The sequence below is a fragment of the Podarcis cretensis genome, assembly GCF_951804945.1.
Source record: "Podarcis cretensis genome assembly, chromosome: 1".
Taxonomy (NCBI): domain Eukaryota; kingdom Metazoa; phylum Chordata; class Lepidosauria; order Squamata; family Lacertidae; genus Podarcis; species Podarcis cretensis.
In genome coordinates, this window is record NC_137170.1 from 129,624,664 (window position 1) to 129,648,486 (window position 23,823).

The 23,823-nt window shown below is 45.9% G+C and overlaps 2 protein-coding genes across 4 annotated transcripts in view; both read right to left on the bottom strand.

Moving 5' to 3' along the window:
* FLACC1 (flagellum associated containing coiled-coil domains 1) overlaps positions 1-13,767 on the bottom strand; it is a 31,854-nt gene extending 18,087 nt beyond the window's left edge. Inside the window, exons 1-6 of the mRNA XM_079983840.1 lie at positions 13,732-13,767; positions 11,235-11,337; positions 10,659-10,802; positions 7,947-8,001; positions 7,227-7,366; positions 6,020-6,040 (exon numbers count right to left, since the gene is read on the bottom strand). Coding sequence (XP_079839966.1) covers positions 6,020-6,040; positions 7,227-7,366; positions 7,947-8,001; positions 10,659-10,802; positions 11,235-11,251 — 377 coding nt within the window. The 5' untranslated portion in view covers positions 11,252-11,337; positions 13,732-13,767. The remainder of the gene's footprint in view (positions 1-6,019; positions 6,041-7,226; positions 7,367-7,946; positions 8,002-10,658; positions 10,803-11,234; positions 11,338-13,731) is intronic.
* Positions 13,768-18,111: 4,344 nt separating this feature from the next.
* TRAK2 (trafficking kinesin protein 2) overlaps positions 18,112-23,823 on the bottom strand; it is a 39,210-nt gene continuing 33,498 nt past the window's right edge. For all 3 annotated transcript variants that reach the window (XM_079977330.1, XM_079977328.1, XM_079977329.1), the window contains 4 exons: positions 23,115-23,419; positions 20,566-20,841; positions 19,729-19,828; positions 18,112-19,085 (listed from right to left, as the gene is read on the bottom strand). In XM_079977330.1, the coding sequence (XP_079833456.1) occupies positions 18,419-19,085; positions 19,729-19,828; positions 20,566-20,841; positions 23,115-23,419 (1,348 nt within the window). In that variant the 3' untranslated portion in view covers positions 18,112-18,418. The remainder of the gene's footprint in view (positions 19,086-19,728; positions 19,829-20,565; positions 20,842-23,114; positions 23,420-23,823) is intronic.

The window sequence follows — 23,823 nt, forward strand, 5'->3', positions numbered from 1 at the left end:
AGCTATAAGTGGGCAGTCAGTGATGAAACCCTGCAGTGCCCTGCCAGTAGAGATATATCTAAGGCTGACTGTCATACTGGTAAGCACGGTTTCTTCCCCGTATGCGTCAAATACTCCACATAGAGGAGCAAAAGCGAAAACACTGAACACCCCCGAAGAAAATCCACTGCAGACAATTAGTACTCCAGAGAAGGGGTGTGTGTTTGTGTGTGTGAGAGAGATAAACGAGCGTAAAGCTAAACCAGTAGTGTCAAATTGAACAGGGCCTCAGGCCTTCCTCCTGACAATAATTCTTGTTGCCAGGGTAACAATGTGCAGTGACTTACTGAGCCACAATACATCTTGCAAGTTCCTGTCAAAGCAATATCCTGGAAGAAGGGGTGGCACTGAAGTGAGGGAAGGAAACCGGGAGGAGGGTATCTTAATGTTGTGGGATAATGAGCAGCTTGTGCGTTAAAGCTGGATCCCTCAGAGCTCACTCTGTGTAGTGAAACCCTGCTTTGAGAAGAGCCCTTGAGCATGGCTCCCTCAGTCGCTGGTAGAATCTGACAGTGGGCGTTTGCGGAAACGTTTCCAACATAAGAGCTGTTTCACAGACATGCGCCTCCTGGATTCCCTGCGTGACAGCTTCCGGCGGGGGGTGGGAGTCCTTATGGGCTGTTCTGATACCTCCTCGCTGTTCTCACTGGAAGTATCCCAGAGCCTCCCCTCCGACTCCCTTTCCTTTGGAGCTCCCGCACTCCCCCTACTGGTTCCCTCTTCTCCTGAAGAAGAGGCTCTCCTATTCTGCTGAAGCCTTCTCACCACCTGTCCTTCCGATGGCAGTTCCCTGACATCCACCTCCCCCCCAGGGCCCCCTTCACCCCCTCCCGCCTCTTCTCCTACTGGCGGCGAGGACGGAAATCCCTGGAAGGAACTCCCCTCATCCTCCGAGGATTCAAACACTTCTAACCACGGCCTACCGCCTCTTTCCCCCTCTTCCTCTCCTTCGTCGGAATCTGTTTCCACCTCCACTTCCGACTCTGGGAACCCTTCAAATTCCCCTTCCTCATCTGTAGTCCCGAAGTGTTCCCTCCTAAACCTTGCCACTGGTTGTGGTTTACTTGGGAAACGCCGATGAAACGTTTCTATTAAAATCTCGTCCTTGACTTCCTCTGCCGGTACCCATGCGTTTTCTGACTCTTCCTCCCCCTCCCATTCTACCAAGTATTCCACCTGATTCCCCTTCCACCTGGAATCAATGATCCCTGCCACATCCATGTTGCGTTCTCTCTCTTCTATGACGGGTGTTCGGGTGACCTCTCTCTCACGTTCCCCCCACTCACACCCCTCTCTGTAGGGCGACAGTAATGACCTGTGAAATACTGGGTGCAATTTCATGTGACTGGGCAATCGGAGTTTGAATGCTACTGGGTTGACCTGCTGTATGACCTCAAAGGGTCCCAACCGTTTGGGTCTCAATTTCTTACACCCTCCCTTGAACGGCAGTCCTTGGGTGGATAGCCACACCCGGTTACCCACCCTTATGGTTTCGCCTTCCCTCCTATTTCTGTCAGCTTGCTTCTTATATTCTTCTTTGGCTTTCTCTAAGTTGAGTTGGAGCTGACGGTGGATCGCTTCCATCTCTTCAACAAAATTTTCCGCTGCAGGTACACTCCACCTTCCCCCGCCCTCTCCTGGAAACGCCCGAGGATGACACCCATAATTGGCTAGAAAGGGACTCATCCCTGTGGACGCGTTCTCCGCGTTGTTGTAGGCGAATTCTGCCAGAGGTAACCAGTCCACCCAATCAGTTTCTCTGTCCTTTACATAACACCTCAGATATTGTTGCAAAACCCCGTTTGCCCTTTCTGCTTGCCCATTTGTTTCTGGGTGCCTGGCGGTGGAAAAACTTACCTCCACATGCAACATGCTCATTAGTTTCCTCCAGAACCTAGAAGTAAATTGTTTTCCTCTGTCGCTCAAAACCCTCAAGGGGGCGCCATGCAACCTAAAAATGTGCTCCACAAACAACCTTGCGGTTTCTTCCGCTGTCACTGCATGTGAACAAGCTATAAAGTGGCACATCTTAGTTAGTAGATCTACCACCACCATGACCGCGGTTTTCCCTTTGGATCTCGGTAGATCGGTCATGAAGTCTATGGATACCATCTCCCATGGCCTTTCTGGGGTGGGTAAGGGTTCCAATAACCCCGCTGGCGCCAACCTCTCTCCCTTTGCTCTTTGGCACCTGTCGCATCCCCTGACATACTCCCGCACGTCCTCCCGCACCTTGGGCCACCAAAACTCCCTGGTAACCAACCACATGGTTTTGTGCTGCCCGAAGTGCCCTGCCGTGGGGCTGTCATGCAACTGCTTAAGCACTCGCCCTCTTAGTTCCCCACCTGGTATGTAGAGCGCCCCTTTGTAATATAGTTTTCCGTTCTTTTCCTCAAACCCCCCTGCGTTTTCACCTGTCTCCCTGAGTTCCCTAAGTTTCTCTTGGGCATATTCATCGTTTTCAATACCCTCTACCAGTTCTCTTTGCCCCACCAATGCCGCCCCACAAACCCAGTGGTCCTCTGAGATGATATGTCTTTCTTCCGCCCCTCCTTCCCCCTCCAAGTACTCAGGTTTTCTGGAGAGAGCGTCCGCCCTGACATTCTCAGCCCCTGGCACGTAGCGAATCTCAAAATTGAACTTGGAGAACTCTTGCGCCCATCTTACTTGTCTCTGGTTCAACACTCGGGCTGTTCTCCAGTATTCTAGATTTTTGTGATCTGTCCGTACTTGAACCTTGTGTTGCGCTCCAATCAACAGGTGCCTCCATCTCTTGAACGCTTCGTGGACAGCGAGTAATTCTCTGTCGTACACTGTATAATTCCTCTCAGACTTGTTCAATTTCCTCGAGAAGAAGGCACACGGCTTCCATTCCGACGTATTCGCTCCTGGCTGCAGAAGCACGGCCCCCACCGCTCTGTCAGACGCGTCGGTTTCCACCCTCATCGGCTGCTGCAGATCCACGTGTAAAAGTTGTTCTTCCGAAGCAAACGCCCTCTTTAAACTTTCGAAAGCTCGCTGCGCTTCTTCCGTCCAGACAAATTTCTTCTTACTGCTGAGACAATCCGTGATGGGGGCTGTTAAATGGGCGAAGTTCTTGATGAACTTCCGATAGAAGTTTCCGAACCCCAAAAACCTCTGCACATCTTTCTTAGTTTTCGGTGGCCTCCATTCCAGCACTGCTTGCACCTTGCTAGGATCCATGGCCAGCCCCTTGTCCGACAACCGGTACCCAAGGAATTCCACCTCCCTGGCGTGAAACTGACACTTCTCCAGTTTCACCCACAGCTGGTTTTCTTGCAGTTTGCTCAGTACTTCCCTTACATCTCGCACATGCTGCTCTTCATCCTCTGAGTACACCAGCACATCGTCCAAGAACGCAGCGCAGTTCTTGTACAGCAATGGTCCTAGTACGTGATTAATAAATGATTGAAATACTGCGGAGCCCGCCTGGAGGCCGAAAGGCATAACGCAGTACTCAAATGCCCCCAAGGGGGTGAACATAGTGGTTTTCCACTCATCTCCCTTTCTCATACGTATCAAGTTATACGCCCCCCTCAGGTCCAGCTTGGTAAAAATCTTCCCTTTTCTCACCCGGGTCAGAATGTCATCGATTCTGGGCATAGGGAAGGTCACGGGTTCGGACACTGCGTTTAGGGCCCTGAAATCCACAATTAATCTCGGTTTGTCCGAGTTTTTTTTGTCTACAAAGAACACTGGGCTACCCCCCACCGCTCGTGACTCCCTGATGAACCCACGCTTGAGGTTTTTGTCAATAAACTCCCTTAGCTCCTGCATCTCTCTGTCAGACATTGCATACACCTTGCCCACTGGCAATTGCGCTCCTGGAAGTAAGTTGATTTGGCAGTCAAAGGCTCTGTGCGGGGGTAGTTTATCTGCTTCCCTTTCGCTGAAGACGTCGGCAAAATCTGCATATTGTCGTGGTACCCTACCTTGTTCCATTGCTTCTATCTTTGCTAACGTGGCCTGAGTGCCTGCTTGGCCCCCTTTTTCTGTGCAGTGTCCCATACAATATGCTGACCCAAAGGAAACCACTCTCTGATGCCATCCCACAAGCGGATCATGCAGCGCTAGCCAGCTCATCCCCAAAATGATGGGCGCTCCTCCCAACGTGGCTATATTGAACGCTATCCGTTCCGTGTGTCTTGCCACCCTCATTGTCATGGGGACCGTCTGCTGGTCTACTTCTCCCCCCAACAGCGCCCTCCCATCAATCGTGGTCACCTGCAGGGGATTTTTTAAAGGAATGGTTTGTATCTGATGGGCGGCTGCAAACTCCTTACTCATAAAGTTGCAGGAGCTGCCTGAGTCTAATAGCGCCTTCACTTTTAGTGGGTGTCCGTTTGCCAGCTCCAGCAGTACCTCTATTACAAGAGCTGGTCTTGGGGGTTCTGGCGTGGGCACATTTACTGTTCCTTGGCCTGGCTGCTGTGCCCCGTCGGTGGCAGCCAGGCGTTGGCTTTTACTTGCTCCTTAGCTCCTTCTCCCTCCTCCCCAACAGCTCCCGCCATTCCTTGCCATTCCTTTCTTTGCGGACAAACTCTGGCAAAATGACCTGGCTGTTGGCAGAGAAAACATTTCTTGGCGCCTTTCCCCTCCTTCTTCCGCCCTTCACTGGGGTTTGAAATTGCGCGCGCGCGCGCTGTTCCGATTTCCATCGGCTCTGCTGGCAGAGAAGGCTGCTCTGGCATCTCTGGAATGCGGAAATCCCTCCAACGCTCCCCTTTCCCTTCCCGCTTCTCCAAGGCTCTGGCCTCCTGGCGTGAGCCTATGGCCAGCGCTGATTTAGTCAAAAGGTCCATAGACTCCGCCCTGGGCCCCCGGGAAAGTTCGTCTTTCACTGCCGAAGATAGTCCTTCTTCGAACAGCATTTGTATCGGTTCCGCTGACAAATCCCATCCTAATTTATGGATCAACATGGTGAACTCAGTCCAGTACTCACGGACAGATCGGTTCCCTTGTTTACACGCCATTAACTGCCTGCGCGCCACTCCCTGCTCAATCTCGCTGGAAAACATCAGATCCATGGCGCGAAAAAACTTCCTTGTGTCCCTTAGGGCTTCATTATTGGCTGCCATTAGTGGCCTCACCCAATCTCGGGCTGTGCCTTCGAGATGCCCAATCACAAAACCAACCCTCGAATCCTCATCAGGAAAATCATCAAACTGCAGATTGAGGGCATATTGCATCTCTGTCCTGAAGGCTTGATAATTCCTGGGATCACCCCCAAACTTCTGCACCAGTCCTGGCACTTTCCTCGAGAGCTGGGCGGCTTTCCCCTTTTCTGCATCATGAGCCCTCCTCTCCTCCAGCCTCGCCGTTTGCAGAGCTAACTGTACCTCCAACATCCTGTACCTTTCTTCCAGGCTAGGACCGGCTGCAGCTGCTCCCCCATCTCCGCCTCCGGCTGGGTTGCTCATGATGCCTCTCTTTGCACAAGCTGCTTTCAGGGACTGTCAGATTGCTGTTGTGGGATAATGAGCAGCTTGTGCGTTAAAGCTGGATCCCTCAGAGCTCACTCTGTGTAGTGAAACCCTGCTTTGAGAAGAGCCCTTGAGCATGGCTCCCTCAGTCGCTGGTAGAATCTGACAGTGGGCGTTTGCGGAAACGTTTCCAACATAAGAGCTGTTTCACAGACATGCGCCTCCTGGATTCCCTGCGTGACAGCTTCCGGCGGGGGGTGGGAGTCCTTATGGGCTGTTCTGATACCTCCTCGCTGTTCTCACTGGAAGTATCCCAGAGCCTCCCCTCCGACTCCCTTTCCTTTGGAGCTCCCGCACTCCCCCTACTGGTTCCCTCTTCTCCTGAAGAAGAGGCTCTCCTATTCTGCTGAAGCCTTCTCACCACCTGTCCTTCCGATGGCAGTTCCCTGACACTTAAGCAACAATTGTTACTGTAATGCACAAAAAGGAAGCTGAGGTGAGGGGGTTGTGTGAGGGGCGGGTAGATTGGTACTTACGTTTCAAGCTCAGGTAGAGAACTGCAAGGAAGGTTAAAAGGCAGAGAGAGAGAGAGAGAGAGAGAGAGAGAGAGAGAGAGAGAGAGATGCTGTTAAGGCACCACTACTGTCAGCTAAACACATTCTCATTTCAAAATAGATGTATCAAAAGAATGATCTACACAGTACTGTGTGTGCGTATGCGAGTTACAAACTGAATCCTGTTTGTTCCAATGCCTTTGCAAGTCACCTGTCCAGATGCAGGTGACATACACAGAAATTATAATCACTGCAGCCCAGTGATGAACATAGCGAAGAGCCACACAGGACACAATGCATCATGATGTGTGTCTTCAGGTGGCTAAACTGAGGACCTTCAATAGACTTTCTGGACACAGGTACAAAGATAACATGTGTGTGTGTGTGTGTGTGTGTGTGTGTGTTTGTGAAGGCACAACTCTCACCAACAAGGATGGATGAAAAATTTGGTTTGGTCCACATTTTAATGCGTATCTACTTAATTCACACTTCCTAAAGCGATACGCAAACTGAAACACAACCAAAAAGGTGCCATACATTAGAGGAAAGTGCATATAAATGCATACGTCAGGGGAAATAAAGATACGACGATGCATTATATGAGGGGGAAACGCATGAAGAAAACGAGGAACCGAGAGAAACCATTATTAACAAACTTGTTGACATTTGTAGTGGGCTCAAAAGGCATTAGCTGGTGGAACTGTATCACCACATGATGCCTCCACATGTAAAGGAACGAGAAGAAATTTGTGTGAACGTTGCCTGCATTTGGCAAGCATTTAACTCCCTTGCTAGGTTGAAGGAAATGCAACACGTTTACAGATACCCTGCATGACCAATGTGAAAATTGCCTTACATAAATGTTGTTACTGATTCTTCACACACTTGTGGAGCAGAGGAGGCTGGTCCATTATGGGGTGTGGGCACTGCCCCACCAACCTCAGTCTGCCTTTCAGCCAGCTGGTACCCCCCCCCCCTCTTACAAGCAGTGTAGGGGGTAGTAGCCCTGGCTGCCAGCTTCCTTTGTCTTGCCCTCCATTTAGCCCTTGAACTCAGCAGGCAGAAAGCAGAGCAAGCTGGAATTACTGTAATTGACTCCACCTGTCATTGACCTCCAGCCAACACTGCTGCATCATATATTCTCAAGTCCTCAAGTCAGGAAGAACGCTAGTTACTTGTGTAAGATTACCTGAGCACAGGGGGCTTGGCAACTTCCTCATCAGGCTTCTTCTTCTCAAAGAATTCCTCGCCCAGCGTGACACTGATATGATCCTTACTGTGAGACACGGTAAAGCCAGGAGTGATCTCATCTTCAATCTCCTTTGATATCTGGGGTTAAAACAAAAGGGACTGCACTTTGTGGAATCCTAGCATTTAAAATCCAGCGCCCCTCAAACTGACAGATGCATTTATTTATTTTTAAGTAAAGCACCATATTCTCATGGGTGTTGCGTTTGTGCTACACAAAGGAGGTATACAGAACAAAGAGTTGGGTGCATTTTATTGGAGCAAAACTTTTCAGTTAAGCAGTTCTCAGCCTCAAGGCTGGACTCCTTTCCTCTAGAAATCCATCCAAGGCCTAGCCCAAATACATTTTAGAGAGCTGCAAAATTTCTTTTTTGCTGGAAGAAAGGAGAGTCCACTGAAAATCCCATCAATGGGAACTTCACTCTGGATTTTGGATCTAAAATATCTTCCTCAACTATAAACAGAATGGACTCTGAGTAGACATTAATATAAGTTGTATATAATATAACTGAAAAGTATAGAAACAGAGTTTGGGGTCTTTGAACTATGAAGACTCCTCCAAAATCAAAACTTATTTTTCTTACTTAACAAGGTTGTTGCAAAGAGGAAGGAAAGAAGATTGCAAATTAAAAAAAGGGAAGAAATGTTTTGTTCTACTCACATCTCGAGGCTCCCTGCTTCTTAGTGGTTGTGCGTTAGGTCTGCAAAATTTCAGCCTGAAACAAGACAATGATGTGACTTGTAAAAATACCCCTTTCCCTATCCCATTAAAAACAGGATCCATGAGTTTCTCTTATACACAGGTGGAATGAACGTTTATTTCTGAAAGTTACATCTTCTCACATAAGATAGTAATTATTTTTTATATGAATGCATATAAAGTTACACTTTGATAACTGGATTTCTGTCCACAGCAGCAGGGAAGGCATGTTGCTTCTCAAGCTTTTAAAAGCTTGACAACTGAGTTGTCTGAAGAATTTTCCTTGTAGCAATTCGGTTGACTGATCCATCATCCTCTTTCAAATAAATAGCGGCCAGTTTGTACAATGATTCCATTCAACATTTGCTTATAATTGCTTTGCATTTTGCAGAAGAGCTATAGCACTAATTGTCACTTTCAATTCATTGATGTTACCTGTTCTTCAGCTAGGCAGGATTACAGTGTTTATACACAGGATTCCTTCTGCTTCTGCTTCTCTCATGGCAGCAAGCACGTGCAACAGGAGACTACTGGAATAGTTTGGTTTGTAATAAAGGTAAAGGGTAAAGGGACCCCTGGCCATTAGGTCCAGTTGTGACCAACTCTGGGGTTGCGGTGCTCATCTCGCTTTATTGGCCGAGGGAGCCGGCGTACAGCTTCTGGGTCATGTGGCCAGCATGACTAAGTCGTTTCTGGCGAACCAGAGCAGCGCACAGAAACGCCATTTACCTTCCCGCTGGAGTGGTACCTATTTATCTACTTGCACTTTGATGTGCTTTCGAACTGCTAGGTTGGCAGGAGCAGGGACCGAGCAACAGGAGCTCACCCCATTGCGGGGAATCGAACTGCCGACCTTCTGATCGGCAAGTCCTAGGCTCTGTGGTTTTGTAATACTGTACTGAAAAATACAATGGAAGCAATCCAGAGATACCTGGAAGCTTGCCCACAACATCCACTCATTTGAAGGATTTCACAACTGTCGTTTGGGGGAAATGCGGTTTCGTTTTTTGTGTTGCCTTGCTGTATGAGTACTGTGAGTTTGTGCACATGTGAAGGTTTTAGCCTTCCTATCCAAACTACTACGGAGCACCCTAACTGGGCAGAAAAGGCAGGATATAAATTATATTAAAATATAGAAATAAATCTTATTATGGAGGCATCTACATAACATGAGAGCATGGGGAGAGCACTGCTGGGCCAGTTCAGCACCTTGTTTTTGCAGTGGCAAAGTAGATGCACCTGGGACTAATGGAGCAAGAATGGGGTGGGGGTGGGGAGCCCCAGTGTCTGCGGGGAGGAGAGGAGAGGAGGGGAAGGCCCTTCTGGACTCCTTTCCCTGCAAAATTCCTGCAAAAATCCATGATGGGGAGAAGCCGAAGGCACCTGAGCATCGTTCCGGTGACATTTAAAAAGACAGCATGATAGTGACATTACTGGCATCTTCCTGGCTTCCGCCAGCCACACACGAGTGAGCATAAGAACACGTTCCTAAGGCAATAAGAAGGAAGAGAGACGAGATATTTACCCCTGACCTTCTCTCTCCTTAGAGCAGCCTTCTAGGCTTCAGTGAGCTAGGTCACAGCATCATCATTCCTATTAGCAAATTAGGAGAAGCAGGTGGAGTAACAAAGAACAAATGACAAATATTTAAGCGCCTATCTGTAGGATACGCAAGACGATGGACAGAAGAAAACAAACATGTACCGTATTTTTCGCTCTATAAGACGCACCAGACAATAAGATGCACCTAGTTTTGGGGGGAGGAAAACAAGAAAAAAAATATTCTGAATCCCAGAAGCCAGAACAGCAAGAGGGATCTGGCTTCAGGGATAGCCTCTTGCTGCTCTGGCTTCTGGGATAGCTGCTGAAGCCTCTCCCGGGCAGCAGGATGAAGGCTCCCCCTGCCCGGAAGAGGCTGCTGCCCTCTGTCCCTTCCCCCATCTCCCGCAAGAGCCGTGCACTCTTTAAAGGGAGCGTGGCTCTTGGGGGCTTTTCTGGGAGGTGGGGGAAGGGACAGAGCCCCGTGCTGCACAGCGCTCCCTCTCCCTGTTCTGGCTTAGCCGCGCAGCCTGCATTTGCTCCATAAGACGCACACACATTTTCCCTTACTTTTTAGGAGGGGAAAAGTGTGTCTTATAGAGCAAAAAATACGGTAAATCATTGCAAAATCTGAAAGGTATGGAACACCACAAGGGTTTTAGCTCAATGGCAGACCCTAGTTTTAGGCTGCAGGAAGTCCTAGTTTCCATTTCCAGCATCTTGTGGAATGGATGGGAGAGACTCCTGCCTGAAATCTTGGGAGAGTCGTTGTGGTGGATTCTTTCTGCTTCAGTTTGTTCTGCGATGCTTCACCAATGCTGTCCAGAGGGGCTATAGTACAACAAATGTACAACTAAGTAAACCAGAACATTTGTGGCACGAAGAGTTACTGGATTTCAGCACAAAGCTATGGGAAATGCATTGACGAAAGACGCAGCAGTGTGGAGGCCTTGGAGCTTTTGCAGGTGCCGACCGTATTGTGTATGACCCGCCCCAACAGCATTATGAGCACAGATCATCATGAATGCGCAATAAAAAGGATGTCCATTTCAGATGGGACAGAGACTCTGAGTTTGCTATTAAACCGAGTAATGCTATTGCTTCTCCACCAATGTTGAACACTTCCCCTCTTACTTGGGCTTCTGAGACAGCGTGCCTGCCTTAGCTCTGTCGAGTCTTTTGTATCCTGTCTTCCAAGGATCCCAGCAGGGGCAGTACAAGGTCTGGGACTGGGGCTGGGACATGTCTGCTGTTCTTGGGGCTTCTGCAATCAAAACCCTGTAGATGGGGAGGCAAAATGGAACATCAGAGACAGACTGCTTTTTGTGTGCTTCCAAGGGAAGGGAGGTGCTCCTCTAAGCTGGTAGAATGTGCTTTAGAATGTGCAGATTTGGAAACAACGTATGGGGGACAGCTAAAAGAAAGCAGTCTTTTTAGTATAAAAGGCCCGTGAATGTATAATTACTATAATTTAAATGAGGGATGAGGAACTTGTGGTTCTCTATATGTTGCTGGCTACAGCTCTCAGTATCCACAAACGTTGGTCATGCTGGCCTGGACTGATGGGAGTTGGGTGTTCTGAAGGGCCACAGATTTACATAGAAGCATAACATGCTACACCATGGTGGGCAAGACTATGGGGACCAGGTGACCTGTGTGCCTACTGGCTGGGAAGTGTTGATGGGTATCCTCCAAGTCTCCTGCTCTCACTTCTTATGGTTCTTCATCTTTCAACTGGACTTGGGACCCTTCAGATAGAGCAGCATCCTCTCTCAAGTAAGGCAAAGAGGGTTTCTCCAGCCACTCTGGGCAGCTTCCAACAAAATATTAAAAATACAATAAAACATCAGACATTAAAAACTTCCCTAAACAGGGCTGCCTTCAAATGTCTTCTAAAAGTCAGATAGTTGCTTATTTCCTTGACATCTGATGGGAGGGCGTTCCACAGGGCGGGTGCCACTGAGAAGGCCCTCTCCTTAGTTCCCTGCAACTTGGCTTCTCGCAGCAAGGGAACCACCAGAAGGCCTTCAGAGCTGGACCTCAGCGTCCGGGCTGAATGATTAGGGTGGAGACACTCCTTCAGGTATACTGGGCTAAGGCCGTTTAGGGAGTTAAAGGTCATTACCAACACTTTGAATTGTGCTTGGAAACGTACGGGGAGCCAATGTAGGTCTTTCAAGACCAGTCTTATGTGGTCTCGGCGGCCACTCCCAGTTACCAGTCTTGTTGCCACATGTAGTTTCTGGGTCACCTTCAAAGGTAGCCCCACGTAGAGCGCATTGCAGTAGTCCAAGCGGGAGATAACCAGAGCATGCACCACTCTGGCAAGACAGTCCGCAGGCAAGTAGGGTCTCAGCCTGCGTACCAGGTGGAGCTGATAGACAGCTGCCCTGGACACAGAATTGACCTGCACCTCCATGGACAGCTGTGAGCCCAAAATGACTCCAGGCTGCACACCTGGTCCTTCAGGGGCACAGTTACCCCATTCAGGACCGGGGAGTCCTCTACACCCGCCTGCCCCATCTCCCAAAAACAGTACTTGTGTCTTGTCAGGATTCAGCCTCAATCTGTTAGCCGCCATCCATCCTCCATGCCTCCAGACACTCACACTGGTTCCAATTTAAAAGATTGGTAGAAATGGGTATCATCCGCATTCTGATGAACACCCAGTCCAAACCCCAGGATGATCTCTCCCAGTGGCTTCATATAGATATTAAAAAGCATGGGGGAGAGGACGGAACCCTGAGACACCCCACAAGTGAGAGCACAGGGGGTCTGAACACTCAACCCCCAACACCACTTTCCTCCCAAGAAGGAGGAGCGGAACCATTGTATAACAGTGCCCCCAGCTCCCAGCCCCACTAGACGGTCCAGAAGGATGTCGTGGTCTATGGTATCAAAGGCCGAAGAGAGATCTAGCAGAACTTTCACCTTTGTCCCTAGCCCGCCGGAGATCATCAACCAGCTCAACCAAGGCAGTTTCAGTCCCATGATGAGACCTGAATCCGACTGGAAGGGATCCTAATGGTCCACATTTAGCAACCACCCGCTCAATTACCTTGCCCAAGAATGGAAGATTTGAGACACACCTAAACACTGCAGCCAACACACTGATGTGTCACAACATACAGTCGGAAAATTCTGCCGTAATGGAACCACCACAGTAAAATACATTATGCAATTTCAAACAAAACAGATTTAAAAAATAAATAGCAGAATATCCAAACACATTGAAGACTTTGAAATACTTAAAATGCACGCATATCTAAAGAAGCTTGGGAAAGGGGAAAAAATCCATTTTCTATTTTAGGTTTATATCTAACTGTACACATTGTTCTCTAAAATATAATTATTTTATTATTAAATTAAATATTATTAAATATAACTTAAATATAACTTAATTAAATAGTTATTAAATATAACTGTGGTGCCCAGTTCTGGGCACCACAGTTCAAGAAGGACACTGACAAACTGGAACGTGTCCAGAGGAGGGCAACCAAAATGGTCAAAGGCCTGGAAACGATGCCTTATGAGGAACGGCTAAGAGAGCTGGGCATGTTTAGCCTGGAGAAGAGGAGGTTAAGGGGTGATATGATAGCCATGTTCAAATATATAAAAGGATGTCACATAGAGGAGGGAGAAAGGTTGTTTTCTGCTGCTCCAGAGAAGCGGACACGGAGCAATGGCTCCAAACTACAAGAAAGAAGATTCCACCTAAACATTAGGAAGAACTTCCTGACAGTAAGAGCTGTTCGACAGTGGAATTTGCTGCCAAGCAGTGTGGTGGAGTCTCCTTCTTTGGAGGTCTTTAAGCAGAGGCTTGACAACCATATGTCAGGAGTGATCTGATGGTGTTTCCTGCTTGGCAGGGGGTTGGACTCGATGGCCCTTGTGGTCTCTTCCAACTCTATGATTCTATGATTCTATTTGGTGCTGAAAGGACCCCGATTTTTGTCATGTTAAAGATGTGGGAACATAAGACACATGATTTGAATAGGCAGTGCACTTTGTCAGAGCAAGAGTTTCAGGATTGTGGGGACACTTGCTGTCATGGGGGAGATCATGTGTCCAGATGTCCTGGGCCACTTCTATTAAAAAGGGACAACTTAAAAGCAATCAAGAGAAACCACAGCTATAACATCTCACTACTTTGCAGTCTCCATTCTGTGAATTTAAACCCGAAGCTGAGGCAGCCAGTATGTCTTACTGCTTGCACTTTTTCCTTCCTCTTCTTTCTCTCTGGGTGATTTAAGTTTTCTTTCTCACCACGGCAACAAGCCTATTCTCGAGTTTCCTTCCATTCCACTCTTAAAGGCACAGTACACAGACAAGCTTGGCCCCGCCATATAGTTGGGAATATAGATTGTGCTTAAACCTATCTGTTCCAAAAACAAAAAGGCATTCAGCTTATTCAGCTTACTCTCGGATTCTGAATTACAAAACCATTAGAAGGTAAAAGCAAGGGAAAAGTACATTAAAAGTGAGCATAAAGATCACTCAATAGTCGAGCCTTTGCAATAACTAAAGGAACAGGTCCTTCCTTGGCCAGTTTTTAGATGATTCGCTATTTTATTTATTAAATTTATATCCCACCCTTCGTCCCCAATTTGTTACACACATCGCAACTCGCTTGTACATCCATTCACACACAATACTATGTCCAAGCTTCATACACCTCTTGCTTCACCAAGAGCACATCTGCATATGCAATTACCACATTAGAATTTGCATTTTACTGTACCAATAGTACTCAGGCTCATCCCTGAAACTCAGATCTTCCTTTCTTTCAGGACAGTGAATAAAAGCAAGTAACTATTCCAATAATATCAACTGAGCTACTTTGTCAAGTTCTATGAAATATGTTGTGTTCGCATCTTGATAGTCTTTATTATTTTATTTTCAATTGGCCAAGGACAATTAAGTTAGCACCATTTAGTCAATCAATCTTGCTTTATGGCAATGCAGAAGCTAGGAGGACAACATGAAATGACACATTAGCAATGTTTGGAAGAAATCACTGTACAACCAAAACTGCAAAAGGGTTTTTATGCATTTATTTATAACACTTGGTTTCCACTTCAAAATAAAGTCATGTGCAAAAACAATCTGCCACTGATTATAAGAAAAGTTGCAAAACCTGCTGAGTCAAAGCTTCACTCTTTTCTATACGGCTTATATAAGTTTTTCCCCTTCAGCTGAGATACATTTTACCTTTTTGGCTGTAAAATAAACAACTAATCTGTATAACTATTAGGATATGCATTTGGTTGTTCTTTTTTTTAAAAAAATCAGCTTTCTGGTTCAAGAAGCACAGAGACTGAAACATACCACTTATTTATTAAATGTGCGTTGAGTTCCTAGTACGTAATGAAAATCTTTTCAATATTGATTTATATTACGTGTCTTTTGTGCTCAGTTGGCACCCCCAAGTATAGTACCCATTTTCAAGTATATACGTTAATAAAAAGATGGATAGTTGCATTGTCTCCTTGTTCGTATGATAATTATCTCCTTTCAGACATCCTAAAGGTAAAGGTAAAGGGACCCCTGACCATCAGGTCCAGTCGTGGCCAACTCTGAGGTTGCGGCACTCATCTCGCTTTATTGGCCAAGGGAGCCGGCTTACAGCTTCCGGGTCATGCAGCCAGCATGACTAAGCCGCTTCTGGCAAACCAGAGCAGCGCACAGAAACACCGTTTACCTTCCCGCCAGAGCGGTACCTATTTATCTACTTGCACTTTGACATGCTTTCGAACTGCTAGGTTGGCAGGAGCAGGAACCGAGCAACGGGAGTTCACCCCATCACAGGGATTCGAACCACTGACCTTCTGATCAGCAAGTCCTAGGCTCTGTGGTTCAACCGTGCCACCCGCGTCCCACTTCAGACATCCTATAGGCCTGCTATTATGGATGGCTGAACCACTGCTGTCAGAAAAAGCTGCCTTATACTGTAAGAATCTGGGATGTCACAGAGGGTCACTTGTGTTTTTTGAATCTATACTACCATCTCTTGAATTGGTTTTATGGTACTCTATGCTCCAAGGCTCATGCCCGAGAGGGGTTTTGGCACAAAGGTAATGTTTCGCTGAGAGAATGGACTTGAGGCACACTGTACAAAATGCACCTGAAAAACAATGGATACAAATAGGTTTTCTTCCTTGCTACCACTGGTTTCACTCTGATGGGACGACAACCACTGTATTAAGCAGGTGTCCCTATCAGGGGCTAGACCAGGCTTTCAACTTTGCTGAACTGATATTTCTTTCTACACTTTTTGGAAAGGGGAGGGGGGAAAGCTCTCTTTGAACAGATGAACATGCATTTACTGAATATACAAAATTAAATTTTACATGAATATGGTCTGCTTCATCCACTGATAACAGGGTGCATACAGTATAACTTAAAAACAGATGCAGTTACATGAAAGCCCGTTAGAAATCCACTCATCCTAGATTATTATTTTAATCAAAAGATCGCAGAAAGAATTTACAGATTACATAAATCATACATACCTTAACTTGCGAGCAGAAAGGTTGTGCTTGTTTCCCTCCAAGTATTGCTGGTTTTCCTGGGGAAATGCTACCATTTCATTACCTAATCTTTCTCTACTGCTGCAGAAATACAACAGGATGTGTTGGACTCCGAGTTTAAGAAATTAAACAACATTCCCTTTTTATTTTCTTGCCAAGGAATGCAAGGTTTCATACACCAAGAAGGAAATGCACTCAGATTTTCAGAACGTGCTTGTCATTTAAAATGTGGTCAACCCGTATACAGTTATTAGTAATTTATAAATAAACATTTACTATTTACAGGATTTCATTTAGTTTCCACAACCTATGGAGCTCTTATATATGATCATAGGTGATACTGAGGGAGATCAGTTGACAAAAGCACTTGGGTGTAAATGTTTGTGGAAACTTTTGCTTTACAGAAACCACCAGAAATCCCCACCTAAGGGATTGGTTAAGAGGAGAAAAATCATGTTGCAAATCACACACAGATATAAAAGACCTGATGGCTTGGTTTGCAGTTAATTTGTTTAGAATTTGTGGTTATAACTTGAAGTAACCGGAGGTCTTGTCAGGTCACCCAGCCACCGTTTGTTCTCTATTTTACCATGGAGCTCACTGCATACAGATGTGCATACAGGTCTTGCATCTCAAGTTTCCACTTCAGCCGTCACACAGAAAGTGTGAAAACAGGGAGGTACCCAAGTTAGGCGTGCTTCCTCTTCCCTTCTCCTGCCTCTGCCTTACATCCAAACTATCCCGAGAGAGACCAAATTTCTATCTGCTCATTCTGGCAAAACAAAAAAAGAAAAGAAAACTTTCTATCACAGAAGAATTCATTCAGAACATTATCTTATCAATGAGAAAAGGTTTCTCTTCCTCTCCTCTTAGCAATGCCAATGCTTTTGTCTACTGCAGCTTGAAAAGAAACCACTGCTATCTTGGTTCCACATTAACAGGGAAAGTTATGCATGTTGCTTTGTGCATTTGATTTTCTCCTCTATGAAAGCCGTGCAGGCGAAGTCTACCAAGAATCAGAGGAAAACTGATTTAGCTATAAAAATGATCTTCCCAGACTGTGGCTTGGAGCCACAGACATTTCAGACTGAGGTTGTGTCACACATCTATGGAAAAGACCATTCCGGTATTCAACATGCCCCAAACGTAGACGGAGAACGTCAAACACATTGCTCTGTTTCTGCTAAATATATGCTCCCGATTTAAGTAAAGAATGCACCCTAAAATAAAGGACCTCGATTTTACTTCCTTGTAAATATTTGCCTGAGAGGGGTTTTCTTTTTTCAACTTGTGCAACAGGACATGTTGTCATAATTACGCCCTGCTAAATATGAATTACCTATCACAAGTATTTTCTCTGCTAAGCTTGTGGTGCTTCATTTTTTAGGAGAGCCCATATTCATTCCATTGGTATTTGTATTTTAAATTCACAAATGAAGCTGTGCTCTCTCCTAAAAACATTTCGGACCAGTATTTAACAGATATTTTGCTCCTCTGCAGGGAAGGCTGGAATGGTGCAGCGGTACTGCCCTCCAAACTCTGGCGCTGCTGCCACATACCTGGATGGAGCAGGGCACCATTGAGGTCAGGTGCACTGACGGACCCAATCCAGCATTCTCACCAGTGTCCCTGTGCAGCACTGACCTCCCTGCCCTGCCCTGTCCAGGTCAGCAGCAGCGACAGCTGTACTGAGAGAGTGGCTGTGACACCGCCCCTTCTGCCCCTTTCCTTAGAATCACCGTATTTTTTGCTTTATAAGACTCACTTTTTCCCTCCTAAAAAGTAAGGGGAAATGTGTGTGCGTCTTATGGAGCGAATGCAGGCTGCGCAGCTATCCCAGAAGCCAGAACATCAAGAGGGATTGCTGCTTTCACTGCGCAGCGATCCCTCTTGCTGTTCTGGCTTCTGAGATTCAGAATATTTTTTTTCTTGTTTTCCTCCTACAAAAACTAGGTGCGTCTTGTGGTCTGGTGCGTCTTATAGAGCGAAAAATACGGTACATTTCAGTGGCAGCATCTCTCAGACAGCACCTGACAAAATACACAGAAGATACAGGACTTGCGTAGATATTTACTGTTCCATACAAAGCTTGAAAATGCAATGAATTTGTTTGTGCTGCCCTCCTATGGACGATTAGAAATTTCAGTGCTCTCAAAACTGAACTTTGGTTTCCTTCCTTTTCCTCCTCTCTCTTAAAATGTATGACTTCTTTTCCATACTCCATGCAAAGTCCTCCCTCCCCTACTTTAGCCATATACCAGCCTCCTACAACAACCCTCTTTTTAAACCTCCGCTTAACCTAGATCGCCAAGTCCATGCATTTTGTATTATTTCCTCTGCTAAAGGTCAACCGTGGTGAACTGCTCAATTCTCCTCTAGAATTCCCATTTTTGCGGAGGATGTGTTCACTGGACCTCCAAGTGCCCCGATCAAGACGGGAAGGCTGTGGTTCCTTCTCAGCCCACCCATCAGATTGCTGCCTGCACTTACATATGCAGCAGAGTCGTGCCGGTGGAGACCACTCTTGGCCCCCTGAACCTTCCCACTGTCCCCTGCCTCCGGCTGTTTGACAGCTCGGACAATGCCCAGCTTCTTCAGTCTCTCCACCAGGTTCATCTTCAGCTGTCCTGCGTCGGGAGGATTAGAGGTTTTCTGTCCGTACATCTCCTGCAGTAATGTTTCGGCGGGCCGAGAGGCCAAAAAGTTTTCAGACACATTTACTCGGGACTCAAACGGCAAAGGGGAAGGACAAGGGGAATGCAGAGGGGAATTGGGTGGCGTCGAGGGAACGGCAAGTATCTTGAGAGAATGAAACGGCGGCGCTTTCTCCAAGACCGGACTGTTGTAGACCTTGGCTGAGATGCCTTGCTCTTGCAGAAGCTTAGCTAAGCTTGTACTGAAAGTGATGGTCGAGTCTCTTGTGCTTGTCAGGAATTCTCCAATACTAAGCCTGTAGGACGCGGATGGGGAGCTTGTGACTGTACTGCTTGCACTGCTGCCACTTCCAGAGCACAAGGGAGCATATGAAGCACTAGAAAACAAAGCAAGAGAAAATTACATTCGCTATACCAAGCGCAAAAGAAAAGCAGAACGCTTTCCGAAATCAAGGGCAGGACTTCTATGTGCTGAAACAAGGCTCCAAAGTCCTCGTCGCACCTTTCCTTTACCAGCAACCATCCCACAAATCATCTCTCCTTTTTCCTTCCCTGTTCATATCCCTTTTCAAAAGTTTTAAAACATGAAAAGGTAACTGTAATTGGCTAAATGCATAACTGTTCTGTGCAGCTAAATGCAAAATAATGGATCACTTGGATATAGAAGAAGAGTTTGGATTTGATATCCCACTTTATCACTACCCTAAGTGTCTGGCATGCTCTGGTCCATGGGGTCACGAAACGTTGGACACAACTAAACGACTAAACAACAAGGAGTCTCAAAGCGGCTAACAATCTCCTTCCCCTTCCTCCCCCACAACAAACACTCTGTGAGGTGAGTGAGGCTGAGAGACTTCAGAGAAGTGTGACTAGCCCAAGGTCACCCAGCAGCTGCATGTGGAGGAGCAGGGAAGTTAACCCGGTTCACCAGATTACGAGTCTACCGCTCTTAACCACTACACCACACTGGCTCTCATTTGATGGGAAGCAGAATTCCGAGGTGACCACCAAACTTCTTACCTGGGGGTGACCTGAGTGATATCAGATGGATGGAGGATCCTACAGGTGGTAAAAGTAAATGTAGAGTTTGTAGATGAGAGACATTTTCCTGGATTTGAAGCTAAAATATAAATAAAAACACATCAGATGAAAAGGAGATGGAGAACAGACTAGCAGGACAAAAAAAATGAATAAAAATAAAAACCTGACTTAGTAAAGGGGGTGGGGACTATTCTTCCAAGGGAAATATATTTCACTGACATTGGCTAAGTGTGCTGCTAACATAAGTCTTAACTGTGGTTAAGGCCAGATGGGAGGAATTTATGCTGAAGAGGAGAAAGGCTGTAGGGAAGGAATACAAAAGACTAGGAACTACTCTCTACAATGAGTATTCGATCTCCAGCATCACAAGACCATTTCAACTCAGGACTGGTTAATCTTTCACTGTTATCTTCTGCAAAAGTGACACAGAAAAAACTCCTTCCCGATAAAGATGCGAGGGAGACACATTTAATAGTTGGCAAACTATGAAAACAGTAAGCCTGTCTTTACTCAGATCCTCTGTTTTAGCTACACACAAACTTGAAGAAAAAACAAATTCTACATGCCACCTTAGAATGTATATCTCCTTGTATAGGAACAGCATGACATCAATCTAGTCAGCAGTTAAACAGAAACAAAATATACAGAAAAATAACCTTTAGTACGACTAAAGCACCAGCAGAAACAGAACAGCTGTCACAGTAAGAGATCAGATCAGCCAAGTACTGATTTGCGAACTGCCCCGAGATTTTATGATGTTTAGATATAAATCTAAGCGACAACAACAACCACAACCACAATTGTTACAGCCATTACCTGCTAGGGAAACCGTTGCTAAATTAGTAGGTGGAAGAAAGATTCCTGCCAATGACTTTGGCACTGTGAGTTTCTTTTCCTCCAGAGGAGACTGCTGCACTTGGAAGGTTATGCCTTCATCCCTTTCTTCCTCGTCTTCTTCAAAATCAGAGAGGTGGTAGCCATCAGCTTCGGACAGTGGTGTGAAACCTTTTGTCACAACGCCAGGGCGTGGGTCGAGAATTGTGCCGAGGTGAGGCTGAGCCAACTGTTGCCAATGGAACAGGGTCTGAGAACCTAAGGGAGCAGAAACAAATGTCAAAATGGGCAGAGTTCTTCCTTAGCATAATCCTAGGCAGCCAGTTATAGAATTTTAATTTTTTTTAAACTTCATTGAGAAAGAGAAATTCATTGGATGTAAAGGAAATTCAGATTGGGAGGATTTTCAAATGTGATGACAAATATCCTAACAGGCTTTACCTTACGTTTTACTCATTTATTTAAAATTTTGTAACAATTATTTGAATATATTTTAAAAAATTATACCGTTTTCCCAAAAATAAGACAGTGTCTTATATTAATTTTTGCTCTCAAAGATGCGCTAGGTCTTATTTTCAGGGGAATGTCTTATTTTTCAATGAAGAAGAATATGGTACACATTTACTGTTGAACAACAACAAAAAAGGAAATTTATTACCTGTATACGGTACAACGCCTTAAGGTATAAGGCTTTAAGGGGCCTTATATTCCAGGGTGGCCTTATTATCGGGGAGGCCTTATATTACAGCGAGAGGCAAAACTGGAAGTAGGTCTTATTTTCGGGGGATGTCTTACTTTCGGGGAAACAGGGTATATGGGTGATTTATGATCGCCTATATTTGTAATGCCTAATAAAGGTTTGATGAAGTAGTAAAAATTTTTAAACAATATTACAATACAATGGTGACAGCAGCCACGAAATTAAAAGACGCCTGCTTCTTGGGAGAAGGGCAATGACAGGCCTAGACAGCATCTTGAGAAGTAGAGACATCACCTTGCCAACAAAGGTCCGTATAGTTAAAGCTATGGTTTTCCCAGTAGTGATGTATGGAAGTGAGAGCTGGACCATAAAGAAGGCTGATCGCCGAAGAATTGATGCTTTTGAATTATGGTGCTGGAGGAGACTCTTGAGAGTCCCATGGACTGCAAGAAGATCAAACCTCTCCATTCTGAAGGAAATCAGCCCTGAGTGCTCACTGGAAGGACAGATTGTGAAGCTGAGGCTCCAGTACTTTGGCCACCTCATGAGAAGAGAAGACTCCCTGGAGAAGACCCTGATGTTGGGAAAGATGGAGGGCACAAGGAGAAGGGGGCGACACAGAGGACAAGATGGTTGGATAGTGTTTTCGAGGTTACCAGCATGAGTCTGACCAAGCTGCGGGGGGCAGTGGAGGACAGGAGTGCCTGGCGTTCTCTGGTCCATGGGGTCACAAAGAGTCGGACACGACTAAACGACTAAACAACAAACAATACAATATCCACAGAGAAAAGAATATAGCATTAAGTTTAACTCACATTTAACTTTAAAACAGAGGATACATTTGCCTCTGACACAGAAATGTAAGAGAGAGAGACGATGGCATAAATATAGTCAGAACTACTTTGGGTAATCAGTTAAATAGCAATTTCAGCAAGCAAAAATGATTAAATTTCTCTAGCTGTTCGTTGCCACAAACACTATGAGGTAAGAACTTGTTACTTCTGTTTTACTGATAGGGGAGTAAGCCTAAGGGCTGTGTCCAGTTTTGCATAAAATGGGGTGGGGGTGGAGGGGAGAGCAATGCAAAAAGGATCGGCAGCTGCTGGTAGGCCAATGAAAAGGAAGTGGTGCCAAATGATGTTTTAATGCAAAAGTTACTTTCTGACTCCAGGATGCACTTCGGATGAACAGCAGTCAACAGGGGGAGCAAGCTGTCCCTGTGGAGCTTTCTAATGTCAAGCATGCTTAACCAGAGACCCAGCTTGATAATAGAAGAGTTTTCTGGGAGAAGACAACCTGGCTCAGGCCATGTCAGTGACTGGAAATCTAAGATTTGAACCCAGGTCTGTTTCTATTGTCTTTATTACACACATCCTATATAGCGCGAGCTGGACCATAAAGAAGGCTGATTGCCGAAGAATTGATGCTTTTGAATTCTGGTGCTGGAGGAGACTCTTGAGAGTCCCATGGACTGCAAGAAGATCAAACCGATCCATTCTTAGGGAAATCAGCCCTGAGTGCTCACTGGAAGGACAGATTGTGAAGCTGAGGCTCCAGTACTTTGGCCACCTCATGAGAAGAGAAGACGCCCTGGAAAAGACCCCGATGCTGGGAAAGATGGAGGGCACAAGGAGAAGGGGACAACAGAGGACGAGATGGTTGGAGCTACCAGCATGAGTTTGACCAAACTGCGGGTGGCAGTGGAAGACAGGAGTGCCTGGTGTGCTCTGGTCCATGGGTCAAAAAAAGTCGGACACGACTAAACAACAACAATACAGGGAAGAGCTGTTTTCACTGGAGAGGGAGAGAACAGAGACTGTCTTCAGCTTACCTTCGAGGGGTTTGACAATCTGCAGTTTGTCTGGGAGGAGGGAACGTAAGCTGTTGCTGGAGGTGCCAGAGAAATCAGTCAGTTCTGTACTGCTCCCCAATGAAAGGCAGCTCTCCCCTGGGGTGCTACAGCCACTAAATTCTTCTTTCTGGTCCGTCAGCAAACACATCTGGCGCTCCCATTCCTCTTCAAAGAACTGCTTTTCGCTCAAGTAGTTCTGCCGACGGAGGGAAAGTCTGTGTAGAGCAGTGGCTAAGTCATTTTGTCCAGGGATGCCAGGATGGCTGAGTTTTTGAGCTTCCCTGCTGAAAGTACAAAAAATACATGTTATTATCTCTTATCTCTTTGCAAATAGCAGAGTGGTCAATATACAGTCTGTCAACTTCACTTTATAGAAGACTAGTAGCCTTGTACCTAGCATTGCTCTGAATTCTAGGAAACCAAAAAATCGGGGCAGTTTTGAAATCAGGGCAGTTTTGAAAGGTTCTGTCTGTTATTTAGATTGAAAATGGTGCCCAGAGATCATTCATTTTATTTGTATGCTGATTTTCCACAAAAAGAATCACGCTCAAAGTGGCTTACAACAAAGGAAACAGAAATGCATTTTGAAATCAAACACAGCAAAACAACTTAATAACAACATAATAAAACAACAACAAGTATAAAAGCATACAAAACTGTAACTATAACAAAGTTACAGTTCATGACA